At 34.8% G+C, this 17058-nt stretch overlaps 1 protein-coding gene across 3 annotated transcripts in view; it reads right to left on the reverse strand.

The window, feature by feature from the left end:
* The window catches only part of FAM120C (family with sequence similarity 120C), a 95529-nt gene that overhangs the window by 37860 nt on the left and 40611 nt on the right, over positions 1-17058 (reverse strand). For 2 of the 3 annotated variants that reach the window (XM_016137324.2, XM_036227335.1), the window contains exons 5-9: positions 9014-9116; positions 8382-8458; positions 7671-7951; positions 6614-6887; positions 5791-5962 (exon numbers count right to left, since the gene is read on the reverse strand). In XM_016137324.2, coding sequence (XP_015992810.1) covers positions 5791-5962; positions 6614-6887; positions 7671-7951; positions 8382-8458; positions 9014-9116 — 907 coding nt within the window. Of the gene's footprint in view, positions 1-5790; positions 5963-6613; positions 6888-7670; positions 7952-8381; positions 8459-9013; positions 9117-17058 lie in introns of those variants that run through there. The other variant, XM_016137325.2, reaches the window with a different exon arrangement.

A 17058-nucleotide genomic window follows, 5' to 3' on the forward strand; every position in this document is an offset into this window, starting at 1 on the left:
GCTTTGAAAGGAGCCACTCAATTATTTTCCAAAATGAGTGTACCATTTTACATTCTTACCAGCAATTTATGAGTGATCCAGTTTCTCCACATCCAATCCAGTATGTGGTATTATCACCATTTTCATATTAGACTTTCTGATATATATGTAGTAAAACCTCGCTATGGTTTTAATTTGCATTTCTCTAATGGCTAATAATGAACATCTTTTCATATCTTTTTCTTGTCATATGCATATCTTCAGTGAAAAGTCTGTGAATGTCTTTTGCTTATTTTCTAACTGAATTGTTTTTATAGTGTTAAGTTTTCAGAGTTCTTTACATAATTTAGATACTAGTCTAGATATGTGGTACTTGTTCATCTATGGATGTCCAATTGATCCAGTACCATTTGTTAAAGATCATCCTCCCTCCAATGAAACGCTTCTATAGCTTTGCTAAAAATCAGTTGGCTGCACTTGTGTGGGGCTATTTCTGGGTTCCCTATTCTACTTCATTGATCTATGTGCCTATATCACTGCCAATACCACACAGTCTTAATTATTATAGCTACACGATAAGTCTTATAATCAGGTAATTGCTCCCAATTTCAAGAATGGTTTACATATTTAGTTCCTTTGTCTCTCCAGGTAAACATTAGAATATTCTTGTCTATATGTATAAATAATCCTTCTAGGATTTGGCTAGGAATTATGTTAAACCTGTATATCAATTTGGGGAGAACTGACATCATTACTATGTTGAGTCTTCCAATTCATAGTCATCTCTCTCCATTTATGTAGGTCTTCATTGATTTCTTTCATCAGCATTTTGTAATTCTCGTCATATAGGTCCTGAATATCTTTTGTTACATTTATACCTAAGTATTTAATTTGCTTTGGAAAGATTGTAAACAGTATTGCGTTTATTTCAGTTCCACATATTCATTGTTGGTATACAGAAATACAATTAATTTCTGTATGTTTATTTTATATCCTACAACTTTGATGAACTCACTTATCACTTCTAGGAGTTTTGTTGCAGATTCTTTGTGATTTTCTACATAGACTATATGTTATCTGCAATCAGGGACAGTTTTATTTTTTTCCTTTCTGATCTGTATGCCTTCTATTTCATTTTCTTGCCTTCCTATGCTGGCTAGAACTTCCAGTACTATGTTGAAGAGCAGCAGTGAGGGCAGGCATTTTAGCCTTGTTCCTTATTTTAGGAGAAAAATACTCAGTATTTCACTATTAAGTGTAATGTTACCTATAGGGTTTTCTGTAGACGTTCTTTATCAGTTAAAGAAATTCACCCTAGTCCTAGTTTTTTGAGCTTACTTTTTTTATCGTGAATGATTGATGAATTTTGTCAAATGTTTTTCTGCATCAATTCAGATGATCATATTATTTTTTTCTTCTTTAGCCTGTTTATATGGTGAATTACATTAATTGACTTTTCAAATTTTGAACTAGCCTTGAAACCATGGAATAAACCCTAGTTGGCAATGGTGTATAATTGTTTTTATATACTGCTGAATTCTATTGACTAATATTTTGTTAAAAATTTTTACATCCATATTGATGTGGGATATCAGTCTGAAATGTTTCTATGTACTGTCTTTATTTGGTTTTATTATGAAGGTAATACTGGCTTCATAGAATGAGTTGGGAAATGTTCTCTTCTAATTTCTGAAAAAGACTGTATAGAATTGATGTTAATTCTTTGTTAAACATTTGGTAGAATGCTCCAGTAAAACCAATGGAGCTAGATTTCTTTTCTGGGAAGTTTCAAATTAAATTTTATTAATATTTATAGGGCTATTCAAATTATCTATTTCAAATAAGGTGAGTTACAGTAGTTCGTATATTTTGAGAAACTGGTCCATTTTGTCTAAGTTGTCAAAATTATGCATAGAGTTGTTTACAGTATTTCTACATAATCCTTTGGATGTCTACAGGCTCTGTGATATTCCGTCTCATTCTCAATATTAGCAACTTGTGTCTTCTCTATTTCTTTCTTTGCAGTCTTGCTGGAAGTTTGTGAATTTTATTGTTCTTTTCAAAAAATCAAGTTTTTGTTTCATTTAACTTTTTCTATTGTTTTTGTTTTTGATTTCATTGATTTCTGTTATCTTTATTTCCTCCCTTTGATTTGCTGCAAGTTTAGTTTTCTCCTCCTCTTGTTTCTTAAGGTGAAAGTTCAGATTGTTTAAGGCATTTTCCTTTTTTCTAATGTGACCATTAAATACTATAAATTTTTCTCTCAGCAGCTATTTATCTCTAGTTCACAAATTTTAATATGCTGTATTTTTATTTTCATTTAGTCCTATATATTTCTTTTTCTTGAGATTTACTCTTTGACTAATGGATTATATATAGAAATACTTCGCTATTTTCCAAGTATTTACAGATATTCCTAATATCGTTCTATTGTTGATTTCTGGTTTAATTCCATAGTGGCCTGAGATTAACTCTATATGGTTTCGATTCTTTTACATTTATTGAGGTTTATTTTGTGGCCCAGGATATGATCTATCTTGGCATATGTTCTGTGGGCATGTGAAAAGAAAGAGTATGGTGCTGTTGTTCCAAGTTCTGTGAGTTGATTAAATTCTACTCATTTATGGTGTTTTCAAGTTTTATATTCTTGCTAATTTTCTGTCTAGTTGTTCTATCTATTATTGAGAGAGGAGTTGAGGTCTCTAATTTTGAGTTTGTCAGTTTTTCACTTAAGTTCTACCAGGTGTTGCATCACATATTTTGTGGCTCTGCTGTTAGGTGACACACATTTAAAATTGCTATGTCCTTTTGATGGATTGACCCTTTTACCATTATGTAATGTCCCTCTCTGTCCCTGGCAATTGTATTTGATCTGAAGTCTACTTCATTTGGAACCAATATAGACATTCCTGCTTTCTTTTGATTAATGTTTTCATGGTATACCATTTTCCATCCTTTTACTTACATCATTTATATTTGAAGTAAATTTTTTTGTAGACAGCATATAGTTGGGTAGTGTTTATCCGGTATGCAATCTCTGTATTTTAATCGGTGTAGTTAGATTACTTATATTTAATGTAATGATTGATATATTAGGGCTTAAGTCTGTAATTTTAATTTTTGCTGTTCTGTTTTTCATATCTCTACTTTCTTACTCTTCCCTATGGGTTACTTGAAGTTAACTTAGAATTCCATTTTGATTTCTCTATAGTGTTTTTGGATATCTCTTTGTATAGCTTCTTCAGTGAATCTTCTAGGCATTACATTATATATACATAAATTATCACAGTCTATTGGTGTTGACATTTTACCAGTGCAAGTGATGTGTAGAAACTTGACTTCTGTTATATCCTTTTACCCTCCTCCATTTATAATTGTCTTAAATATTTTCCCTACAGACATTGACAACCACATTTAACAGTGTTATAGCTTTTTTTTCAATTTGAATTGACATTCAATGTTATTTTATATTAGTTTCAGGTGCACAGCATAGTGGTTAGATGCTTATATAACATACGAAGTGATCCCCACCAACTTGGCACTATACATAGTTATTACAATATTATTGACTATATTTCCTATGCTGTACTTTACATCCCCATTACTATTTTGTAACTATTAACTTGTGCTCCTTAATCCTTTCATGTTTTTCAGCTCCCATCTGACAATCATCAATTGGTTCTCATATCTATGAGTCTGTTTGTTTTGTTTTATTTTGTTCTTCAGATCCTACATATTAAGTGAAATTGTATGGTATTTGTTTTTCTGTCTGACTTTTTTCACTTAGCATAATACCCTCTAGGTTCATTCATGTTGCCACAAATGGTAAGATTTCATTTTTTATGGCCAAGCAGTATTCCAATGTATATATGTAACACTTCTTCTTTATCCTATCATCTATGATGGGCACTTAGGTAGCTATCATATCTCGGTTACTGTAAAAACAATGTTATAGTTTTTGCTTCAACTATAAAACATAATTTAGAAAACTCATGAGAAGGAAAGTCTATAGCATTTCTTTATATTTTTGTTTCCATTGTTTTTTTTTTCTTTCTTCTTGATGTTTCAAGATTCCTTTTATCATTTCCTTTCTGTGTAGAGAATAATTTTTAGTCATTATTTTAGGGTAGGTCTGCTTGTGAAAAATTACCCTAGTTTTCCTTTATCTGATAACATTTTGATTTCCCCTTCATTCTCGGAGGATATTTTTGGTTGATACAGAATTCTAAGGTGACAGTTCTTTTCTTTCAGCCCTTTAAAACGTTGTGCTACTTCCTTCTGGACACCATCGTTTCTGAAGAGAGATTAGCTGTTAGTCATATTATTTTCCTCCTATAGGTAAAATGTTTCTCTCTGGTTATTTTCAATAATTTTTCTGTTTTAGCTTTCAAAGGTTTGACCAGGCTATATCTTGGAATGGATTTCTTTGGCAGTTATATTGTTTATAATTCACTTAGCTTCTTGAATCTGTGGGTTCATGTTTGTTTTCTTTCGTTGCCAAATTTGGTGATGTTTCACCCATTACTTCTTTGAATACATCTATAATCCCAATCCTATCCTTTTGGGACAACAATGACACAAATATTAGATCTTCTGTTATAGTTCCTGTTCATTTTTCTAGTCTATTTTTTTTTCTGTTATTCAGATTGGGTAATTTCTATTGTTCTGTCTCCAAGTCCACTGAGTATTTTCTCTATTATCCCCAATTTGCTGTTTAACCCATCTACTGAGTATTTCATTTCAATGATTGTATTTTTTAATTCTTAATTTCCATTTGTTCTTCTTTATATCTTATATATCTTTGCTGAGACTTTATATTTTTAATATGTATCATGCATGTATAGGATTGTTTGTCAAGGCATTTTTTTTTCTTTTTTTCCCCCTGGCTTTATTGAAATATAATAGACAAATAGTTGCTCATATTCACATTGTACAACTCAATGAGGTTTTTTTTCAATATACAATAATATATTAGTTTCAGTTGTACAGTATAGTGATTAGAGATCTATATAACTCACAAAGTGGTCGCCCCACTAAATCTAGTACCTCTCTTCCCCTTACATATTATTTACAACATCGTTGACTATTTTCCTTATGCTACACTTTATATCTCCATGTCTATTTTGTAACCATCCATTTGTACTTCTAACTCTCTCTGCCCTTTTCCATTATCCCCCCAACCTCCCTCCCATCCAATAGCCCTCAAAATATTCTCTGTATCTATGAGTTTGTTTCCACTTGTTTTGTTGTTTATTTTGTTCTTTAGATTTCACATGTACGTGAAATCGTGTGGTATTTGCCTTTCTCTACCTGACTTACTTCATTTAGCGCAATACCCTCTAGGTCCATTGAGGCAATATCTTTTTCCATCCCCTTCTTTTTAGTCTGTGTGTGTCTTTTCATCTGAAGTGAGTCTCTTGTAGGCAGCATATGTAGGGGTCTTGCTTTCTTATCCATTCAGCCACCTTATCTTTTGGTTGGAGCATTCAATTCTTTTCCATTTGAGGTACATGTTGATAGGAATGTAGTTATTACCATTCTTTATTCATGTTTTTGATACACGTTGTTTCTTCTTAAAGAAGTCCCTCCAACATTTCCTGTAATATCACATGATTTCACTCTGAACGCTTAATGATTAAAGATTAAAGAACTAAGGCTTATGTTAATGTATTTCCCTTACCAACATCCATCCTGGTGAATTATACATTGTCTCAAAGACTGCTCCATAGCCAACTATAATGTGCTTACATACAGACATTTTTGCTTTGCAACAAACTTTGAGAGATCTGTGAAACCCAAAATTATACTTACCTTCTACAGGCAGCCGTCTCCGTCCGGCCAGGCGCTCCATTTTCCGCTGTGTCTCTGCCAGACTGAAAAGGACCCCGTATACATACTGACGAGCTGACCGGAACAGGAGAGCAGCTGGAGGCAGCTCCATGTTACACTCATCCTCAATACATACAGGGATCTTAATCTCACCCTAATAAGAAAACAGTCCAGGGGAAAGGAGAAAATTAATTACCTCAAGGTTTGGAATTGAGCAGAGAAGAACCAGTAATGAACTAGAGCCTCTGGAGCCTAGCTGTTATATTTTCTACTTGTATTTAGATGGAGTTTCAGACTAAAAAGAAGCTATAACAAGCCCAGGTGACCACAGCCAGCTTAAAAACTATGTTCCATTTTAAAAGTCTCAGCTATGACTGACTGACTATAGCTGACAAAACGAGGAAAGGCTTTCTTCGACATTTTGCTGGGGGATGGATATGTATGTTAAGATTGGTGGAAGGTCAGCTCTGGAAAAGTAGAGGAAGAGGCAAAGAACAAAGCAAAAAGCCTCTTTTTAGATGTGTCCATCCCTAGACCAGAATCCATCAACTTGGTATATTGTCTTCTTCAAAATCTCACAATTACATTTTACCTGGGGCCTCATCTACTGTACAGTCCCATTCCCTGATGGTCTTGCCTCACCTGAGAGCCTTAATACAATGAGGGGCCCCAGCACAACTGATCTCTTTTAATTTCCCTTTAGATATCAAAGATCAGAATTTTCTCTGGTAACTTATAGCTCCAGGAAGCATGAAGTACACTGCTAAGAGCAGAAAGATTGGTGGGTCCTGATGTGCTTTTTCACCTTAGTGAGGACGTGGTAGATATATGGGTACATAAGACCCCTTCGGTGTCTGTGTTCGGCAACCCGCAAGACTTCTGGAGCAACTGGAGGTAAGGGTGGAATGGTGATGTCCATGTGGTTCCTCGTAGACATAGACAGCAGAGATGGGATGTGGGGTTCACCATCACCCAGGCTGGCATCTGAAACTCCAGCATCAATAGGCGGTACCCAGGACCCTCTGTCACCATTTGGGTCCTCCCACACTGGCTGTTGCTGAAGTGTTTCTGTAATGTGACTAAAAATTTAGAAAATATAGAAAAGAAAAAGGAGGTTGGTAAAGATATTCCAACTTAAGATGTCTATTCTGATCCCAAGGAATCTTACAAACACTCTGGAAGTCAGGACACTGGGTTAGCAATAAACCTGATAACTATCCTCTCAGTGGCCATCACTGTCCTCTTGGCTTCTTTCATCTGGCATAAACCAAAGTGATCAAAAGTTGTGGGAATCATTCTGAATCCTTTGCACCTTGTAATAGACCATGTTTATAGTCTGCTTATGTTCTAAGAAAATAATCACAATTAAAACCTCAAAGCAGTCCTGTTTCCTAGAAATAATCTGCTTGGCGGAACAATCTAAGAACAAGGCTAGTACAAAATCCCACTGTTTTAATCCTCAGAACTCTGTCTTAGCTACTAAGAAATACAACTGTCTACTCAACTGTTGCAATACTTCAAATCTATACATTCTTTCATTTTTTTAAAATTTAATCTACCCTTCTCACAAATTAAGCAATGACAGCCATGATATGAAATACAAACATACCAGGGTTTCCCTAACCAGTTGATCTGCTGCTTTTTACCTCAGTGGCCTGAGTATCCAAAAATTACCACCTTTACAAGGTCAAAATAAACATGAAGTAGCCAAGCATAGAGAGAGTTTTCCTACTTTGCTTAAAAGCAAAGAGCCAGAGAAAAGCTGGGAACGTATACTTCCCCAGACCCCTGCTCAGGTTAGCAGCAAAAGAATACAGATGCTTCAGAAGTCTGTTGCCTTGGGTGCCTATACAGATACTTACTGAGAGCTGGCTCCATTTGGCTCATCACCATCAGAGGAAGAAGAGTGGGAAGAGTCTGGTCCCAGAGGAGATGAGGCTTTGGAAGTCAGGTAATTGGGAAACTGGGATGTAGAGGAGTCATAAGAGACAGCCCAATTGGCAAAGGGGCTGTCCTGTAGCATAGGATCCTCAGAAAAAGCATGGGAATCTCCCAAAGCATGAGAGGAGAAAAGAAGAGAGGAGTTGGGTCCCATTGGGAATGATGGTGGATATTTCATTTTCTGGGGCACGTGGTGAGAAAACTAAAGGACAAAACAGACAGAAAAGCTATTTAACATTTTACCAGGCTCCAAGATGGTTCCCTCAGAAGTTGTGATATATAGATGCTGCCAGTAGCAGGGATTATTGGGGATATAAAGAACCTACTGAGAATAACAAGAAATAATTCTAACAGTGGTAAATGGACAGAATCCTCTAGAGGTAGGACAATGAACCAATTCATGTCTCCTACATTAGCTAATATAACTCCACAATGCCCTAGTGGTTACTGATTTGGATGTTTTCTTTATATAGTCTGCTATCCTCAGGTTGAGAACATTACATAGGTATATACAACCTTGACATTCTGATAACACTGAATCATCCTAACTCCTTAATTCAGATGATAAAAATCAGAAAGCAACCTGTGTCTAATGCTAACACATGGTCTCAGGATTCATAAAATATACTTACCATTTGCTTTCCAGCAGAGATAGTGCCCATTTGATTTCGTGGAATGGGAGGATTTCCAAGCCGATTATTACGAAAACCTGAAGCAAAGAGAAAAGGCTATAATTAAGTCAATTCTAATAATTCTATCATGTTACATTCTGCTAACCCCATATCACCTAAAAAGTTATTTATAATAAACTTATTTATAAAGAACAATTTATTGAACAACTACTATGTGCTGTGCCAGGAATCTTAACAACCTTATAAAGTGGGTATCATGAACCATATTTCATACAAATGTGATTTGCTAAAATTACAGCTAATAAATAGCAGAGGTGGGATTCAAACTCAGGCCTGACCCCACAGATAGGGCTATTTTACATATACCATGCCATAGTGGAAGTGAACACCAAAAGACACTCAAGCTAAGAAAAAGGCATAGGACCCCATCTAAAAATTTGATAAATCAGGGTTCTGTCTCATGTCACTTCTCCTATTACATGGAAATCAAAAGGAGAATGTCTACCAAACAGGAATGACTTCTAAGAGGGTATAATACAAACAAGTGATTCCATTCTGGCCCAGGAGTTCCTGAGGGAGTAACTCAGTTTCTCCCATGGACAGATCAGCTCAGCATCAGATGGAAGCCTTACCTAGAAAGGAGGAGGGACCCACTGGCAGCGAAGAGAGTTTGTTTGTGACTGAATAGTATTCAACAGCTTTCTTGAATCGCTCTATTTTATCTTCTGTCCTGGACTGGATGTTGGAACATTAGATGTTCAGAAGAAAGAACATAAGAGTACCTTTTTCACATAATTTATAATTTGAGAGCCAAAACAGTAGCAGAAATCAAATATTTAAAGAAATACAAGAGAGCAATTTTCATGTTGTAGAAAAGATTATATAGGGAAAAAGCATTATAGTACATAAAATCTGCAAAATTATTAAAAATTAAGTTTAAAAATAAATAAAAGTTTACTTACATTTTGTACTATTCTAAAGTAGTCAAGTGATCATTAGAAAAAATACATAAGGATGAGGGAAATTCATAGTACCACAAGCAAAGATATTTTGGTGTATTTCCCTCCAGTATTTTTTATATTAACTTTTTATTAATTGAAATATAGCTGCACTATTTTTATAAACACATTTTTCTATAGTTGATACCTTATCTATGTATAATTTTGTATCTTGCTTTTATATATTATAAAATAATTTTGAATGGCTTGTCTTTTTGCATTATAAATATATTACAAATTATGTAATTACTCCCATAATACCTGACATTTATGTTATATCTCACATTTGGCTATTATAAGTTATATACAGCAAAGCACATATATGTACATTTAAGTATTTTCTGGATTTCAGATTAGCTCAAGAAAATGTCCTAAAAGTGAAATTATTGGTTCAAAATGTATGAACATTAAAATCAAAAGCACTTAAACACATAAAAACCACACTGTGACATCACTATATATCCACTAGAATGGCTAAAAGTAAAGATGATAAATATCAAGTACTGTCAATGATATGGAGTAACTGGAACTCCAGTACATTACTGGTAGAAATGTATATTGGTACAGTTTGGAAAACTCCTTGGCAGTTTCTTACAAAATTAAACATATTTACCATATGGCATGGCAATCCTACTCCTAAGTATTTACCCAGGAGAAATGAGTCTATTTGTCCACCAAAAGATATGAACAAGAATGCTAACAATAGCTTTATTCTTAATAGCCCCAAACTGGAAATAACTCAAATGCATATTAACAGAAAAATGGATAAATTGTGGTATGTTCATATAACAGAATACTATACAACAATAAAAAAGAACAAAGTGCAGATACACGCAACACTATCTCAAAGATGTACTGAGTGAGAGAAGATACAAAAGAGCACATATCAAATTCAAGTAGAAGCTAAACTAATCTATGGCAATAGAAGTAAAAATACTGTTTACCTCTGTGGGGTTAGGGCCGACTTAAAAGGGGCTTTGCCTTATCGAGCCTTTTCTAATGTTATTTGAAAATCCTCTTGAATATAACTTTATGATCTTCATAATATTTCATCAAGTGGAATATAATGTTAAAGTAATTTCTACTTTCTCATTATAAATAATGCTCTGATAAGCACATTTTTACATAAGTTTCTTGGGTTATTTCATAGGGAAAATTCTTAGAAGTGAAATTACTAGGTCAAAAGATGTGATCATTTTCAAAGACTCCTGGCACATGATACTAAATCTCTTACCAAAGCAAATGTCTCAAGTTAAACTCTCATCATCAATGCATGAGAAAGCGCCCAATTTACCATATAGGCCCAGTGTTGACTATTTTCTATAAAAAAAAAAAATCATCTAACCAAAATAAATATTTGTTACTTATAGAAAATTTAAAATGCATAATCAAAAAAGAAAAATTTTAAATACTTATAATCTTATTTCTCAAGAGTTTGTAATTGTTAACACCCCAGGATCTAGATAGCATTCCAGATCTCTACTTGTATGCATTTGAGGCATACAAATACAAAAATAAAGATCTCCAGGTCCAACAAAATCACTTTGCTTTTTAAAAAACTGGACTTAAAATAATTGTTTGAGTACATGGCCATACCACCCTAAACAAGTCTGATCCTGTCTGATCTTGGAAGCTAAGCAGGGTCGGACCTGGTTAGTACTTGGATGGGAGACCACCTAGGAAGACTAGGTGATGTAGGTGTAAAAAAATAAAAAATAAGGGATTGTAAGCTGACAAGGTCCTTGCAATCTGTGAGATCAACCAAGGGTTGCCACACCTTAAAAAAAATCATAATAATAAAATAATTGTTTGAAAAAAAGGGTTCCATGTCTAAAGAATGTCTGCAAATTACTGACTTACAGAATATCTACATGGTTGAATAACTTTCCATTGTATCAAGGTTCCATTATTTATGTATTGTTATTTCCTGATTATGTTTAATAATATATGTAATAATTGAAAATAAACTCCTAAAAGATACAAGCTATTTACAATGATCCTTATTATCTCTACCTCTGCACCCAATTCCCTCTCCAAAAGTGACCACTGTTACCAGTTTGGTATATACGTATATACACCAATATGGCTTTGTTTTTTTCACATAAGTGGAATAGTATCACCACATTGTTTGTTTAACCTGTTTTCTGTAGTTAATATGTCTTGTAAACTATTCAATGTCAATAAGTATGATGCATGCAATCCTTTGAAATACTGAATTATGTATGCTTTCTTCAATGTACCACTCTGTTCTGTGCTCTGACAGGCAAACATTTACTCTTTCTTCCAAGGGCACTACTTCTATGAAACCTTTCCTTCTCTGAAATTTTTATTGTGTTTTTTTCTTTGCTGTACTTAATTATTTCCTTCTGTCTCCCCATTTAACCTCAAGTTCTGTGAGGACAAAAAATGTCACATTTATATCTTAGTGTCTAGCTTGGGGCCTGGTCTATAGAAATTGATGCAGTATTTGAAATATGACAGTATTTAGAAAAGTCCTACTCTTTTCTTTTCTAGATCCAGAGGCCACAGTTAGCAGAGCAAAATCCCACACTTTGACAATATTACCTAGCAGTTTTAGCATGTTTAGAAGAACTCTGCTCACAAATGAACTGTCAAAAATGATGTGTATGAAATTATACAGCAACGATGATGAATGGTTTAAGACATTAACAGTAAGTGAAAAAAGGAGATTAAAATTTTTTACACTGAGATCACTACTACATCAAAACACAGATAAAGGAGACAAAGAAACACTATAAACAATTTAGGGTAGAATTAGGACCAAAGTCTCTATTTATTTTTTTCTTTTTTTTCAATAAAAAAGGATCCTTGTTATTAAGAATAGTCATTATCCAAGTTTCAAAATTCATGAAGCAAAGAAGTGAAGCAAAATCGGTAACACTGAAAATATTCAACAGAGCACTTATAAAATTTGTCCTTCATCTACATATAATAGAAAATTATTGTCTTTAAAAGAAAGGAAATTCTGACACATGCTACAACATGAATGAATATTTAGGACATTACACTAAGTGAAATAAGCCAGTCACAAAAAGACAAATACTGTATGAGTCCATGAGGTAACTGAAGTCGTCAAAATTATAGAGACAGAAAGTGGAATGGTGGTTGCCAGGGGCTGTGGAAGAGGGGAAATAGAGTTAACATTTAATGGACATAGAGTTTCACTTTTTCGAGATGAAAAAAATTATGGAGATGGAAGATGGTGGTGGTTGTACAACATTATGATGTATTTAATACCACTGAACTGTACACTTAAACTGGTTACAATGGTAAATTTTGTTATGTGTATTTTACTACAATAAAAAAATTGGATATATCTTTAGAAACATGGCAGTGTGAGACATCCCCAGATCTCTCCCCTTGAAACAACAGTAAGTTAAAGCACTAAAAAAGGAACAAAAAAAAACACCCAAATTACACACCAGCACGTCTAAGTGCATAAGAAATACCACTGGTCAGAACCCTGGGTGTCGGGCAGTGGTCTGGGAGAAATAAAGAAGCTGCCTCTCTCAGGTGCCGTAGCTCACTGCGGGAGGAGGGGGAAGGGTCAAGGTGCAGCAATGTCCCTGAACAGTCCTGCCTGGGAAAGTTGTGAGCTCCCTGTGGCCAGCTGGCAGCAGGGCCCAGTCATCAGGGCACAAAGCAGAGAAGAGGCTGGCAGAGAAACAACAGCTGATTTTTACTGACTGCAGTTGCAAAATTGAGACTGAGCCACAGCTACCAACCCCCAACCCAAAGGGCCCCTCTCCCCATACCCCCCAAGAGCAAGCACGGTGAAGTCCCAGGGGAATCTGAGAAAACACTACCAATACAGTTGCTAACACTGACAGGGACTGAAACTGAGGGTAGTGAGCATGATTCAATATCTACCAGAAAATAAAAAGGCACTTTTAAAGCTTTATATGAAGTAGGGATCCAAGCGGCTTAGACGCCACCTACTGGAAACCAAAAGAAAAGCACCTTCCTTGCAGCAGGCTAAAGAGACCTTTATATAATGAATCTTCTCCCTGGAAAAAAAGCACAATACATTTCCATTAATGCACAGGTGGAGAAATAGTCTATTAAACACCATTAACAACCAAGGTGACAAGGCATCTCAGAAAGAAAGAAAAAAATTTCCAGAAAATGAGCTTACAGACATAGAAATATGCAACTTAAATGACAGAGAATTTAGGATGGTACTTCTGAAAAACCTGAGTTCCAAAATGAGTCATATCAACAATTTCAGGAATTGAAAAAAACAACTAGATGAGCAGCAGAAGAAGAACGAGACCCTCAAAAAGAACAGAATAGATCTTCTGGAGATAAAAAAAAAACACACATTGCAAGAGTTGAAAAATGAAATAGCAATCTTGGGAAATAGAGTCGAACAAATGGAAGAAAGGATCAGTGATATTAAAGACAAATCTAGAAATAAATCAGAAGAAAGAAGGAGGGACGAAGAATGAAAAATAATGAAAGACAAATTCAAAAACTAGCTGATACCATCAGGAGAGGAAACGTAAGAATAATTTAGGGCATTATCGAAGGAGAGGAAAAAGAACAGGAATTAGAAAGCATTTTCAGACAAATAGTGGACGAGAACTTCCCAAAGCTAAGGAATGAGCTGTAGCTTGGAATTCAAGAAGTCAACAGAACAACCAATTATCTCAACCCCAAAAGGCCCTCACCAAGACACATGGTATTAAAATTGTCAAAAATCAATGACAAAGATAGAATTCTCAGGGCAGCCAGGGTAAACCCATTAGATTATGCTTGAGCTTCTCACTGTAAACCTTACAGCCAGAAAGGAATGGAATCAAATATTTAAACTATTAAGTGAAAGGAACTACCAGCCTAGAATAATGTATCCAGCTAAGCTCAACTTTAGATATGAAGCAGAAATTGAAACCTTTCCAGATGTACAAAAATTGAGGGAATTCTCCACTACGAGGTCTGTACTACAGGAAATAGTGAAAGGGGTAAGTTCACCTAACGCAAAATGACAAAAACAAAACAAAACAAAATCCATAATTTGGAATAAAGTGACTATCAGGAAAATAGAAGCAGAGGAGTGCAGCCCTTACTAAGAACATGGCATTAAGAGCTTAAATAATAATAAGAGAATTGTTATAACGAGATAGTAATGAATGTTCAGCATACACAGGGACAAATTGAGATAACAATGGCTGAAAAGGGGGTGATTCAAAGATCCAAATTCGCAAAGGGGAATAGAGATAAGGCACTCACAGAAGAAAATGGACAACTGTATATATATATATATATAACTATCCTTTACATATTCGTAATGGTAACCACACACCAAAGTTTCAGAACCTAAGTATATAACATAAAACAAGAGGGACCAGAGGAAAAACCAACAAAAGCCAACCAAAATAAAGAAAACAGAAACACAAGGACAAGAAAACAAGGGAAACACTGAGCTACCAGAAAGCAAAAGATAAAATGGCTATAAGAAGACCATATATTTCAATAATCACCCTAAATGTGAATGGATTGAACTCACCAATAAAAAGGAACAGAGTGGCAGAATGGATCAAAAAACAAAATCCAAACATATGCTGCCTCCAAGAGACACATCTCAGCTCCAAAGACAAATATAGACTCAAAGTGAAAGGGTGGAAAATGATACTTCGAGCAAATGGCATTCAGAGAAAAGTGGAAGTAGCGGTCCTAATATCAGATGAAATAGACTTCCCAATAAAAAAGGTAAAGAAAGATACTGAGGGACACTTCATAATGATAAAGGGAATCATGCACCAAGAAGACATAACACTTATTAATATCTTGCTACCAATCAGGGAGCCTTGAAATATGTAAAGCAATTACTAACAGAACTAAAGGGAGAAACAGAACAAAACACTATCATATATCATAGTAGGGGACCTAAATACCCCACTGCTGGGTCTATGGCCATTCTACCCTGAACCTGCCCTATGCCGTCTGCTGCTCTTGGAAGCTAAGCAAGGTCGTTAGTACCTGGATAGGAGACCACCTAGGAAGATCAATTAATAACGTAGGTGTAAAAAAAAAAAAAAATAAGGTATTGTAAGCTGACAAGGTCCTTGCAACCTGTGAGGTCAACCAAGGGTTTCCTCAATTAAAATATATAATTAAAAATAAAAGATTAAAAAAAAACATATCCCACTGTCGGACATGGACAGATCATCCAAACAGAAAATAAGGAAATAACATCCTTAAATGACACATCAGACCAACTGGACATAATTGACACTGACAGAGCCATCCATCCCAAAACAACTGCTTATACATCCTTTTCTATTGCATATGCAACACTCTCAAAAATCAACCACATTCCGATACACAGAAATAGCCTCAGCAAATATAAAAGGGTTGAAATATTACCAACCATATTCTCTGATCAGAATGCTTTGAAACTAGAGATCACCTACCAAAAGAAATTATGAAGAACCACAAATACATGGAGATTAAACAACATGCTACTGAAGAATTACTTGGTCAAGGAAGAAATAAAAAGGGAGATCAAGAGATATGAAAAAAAATGATTATGACAACATATCAAAACGTTTGGGACACAGCAAAAGTGATCATAAAAGGAAAGTTCATATCATTACAGGCCTATCTCCAAAACAAGAACAAGGCCAAATAAACATCCTAAGGTTTCAATTTGAAAAACTAGAAAGGTAAGAACAAATGAGTCTTAAAGTCAGCAGAAAGAAATTGTCAAAAATGAGCAGAAATAAATGAAATGAAAACAAAACAAAGAAACAATAGAAAAATAAATACAACAAGGAGCTGGTTCTTTGAGAAGGTTAATAAAATTGACAAAACCCTGGCTAGACTCACTAAAGAAAAAACACAAAGGTCATAAATAAACAAAATCAGGGATGAAAGAAGGGAAGTTATGACTGACATCGCAAAAATACAAAGGATCATGCAAGAATACTATGAAAAAGTACATAATAACGAATTTAATAACCTAGAAGAAGTGGACCAGTACTTAGAAAAATACAATCTTCCTAGATTGAATCAAGAAGAACTGGAAAATCTAAGTAGACCAAACAGCAGTAGGGAAATTAAAACAATCATCAAAAATGTACCAAGATGTAAATGTCCAGGACCAGATGGCTTTACCAGTGAATTCTACCAAACATTCAAAAAAGATTTAACCTATTCTTCTTAAACTCTTCCCAAAAATCGAAGAGAAGGCAATACTTTCCAACTCATTCTATGAGGTCAACATTATCCTGATACCAAAACCTGGTAAAGATAACACACAAAAACAAAACCACAGACCAATATCTCTCATGAGCACAGATGCGAAAACCCTATATAAGATACTAGTGAACCGAATACAGTCACATATTAAAAAGATTATACACCACAATCGAGTGGGCTTCGCCCCAGGGGCACAGGGATGGTTCAACATATACAAATTGATTAACGTGATACACGACATAAAAAAAAATTAAAAATAAGAATCATGTGATCTTATCAATAGATGAAGAAGAAGCCTTCCACAAGATACAGCATTCATTAATGATTAAAACACTTAACAAAATCAGTATAGAAGGAAAGTACCTTAACATAATAAAGGCCATATATGGCAAACTCTCAGCCGACATTACACTTAGTGGTGAAAAACTAAAAACCTTCCCTCTAAGATCAGGAACAAG

Source organism: Rousettus aegyptiacus, unplaced genomic scaffold, assembly GCF_014176215.1.
Source record: "Rousettus aegyptiacus isolate mRouAeg1 unplaced genomic scaffold, mRouAeg1.p scaffold_m13_p_9, whole genome shotgun sequence".
Taxonomy (NCBI): domain Eukaryota; kingdom Metazoa; phylum Chordata; class Mammalia; order Chiroptera; family Pteropodidae; genus Rousettus; species Rousettus aegyptiacus.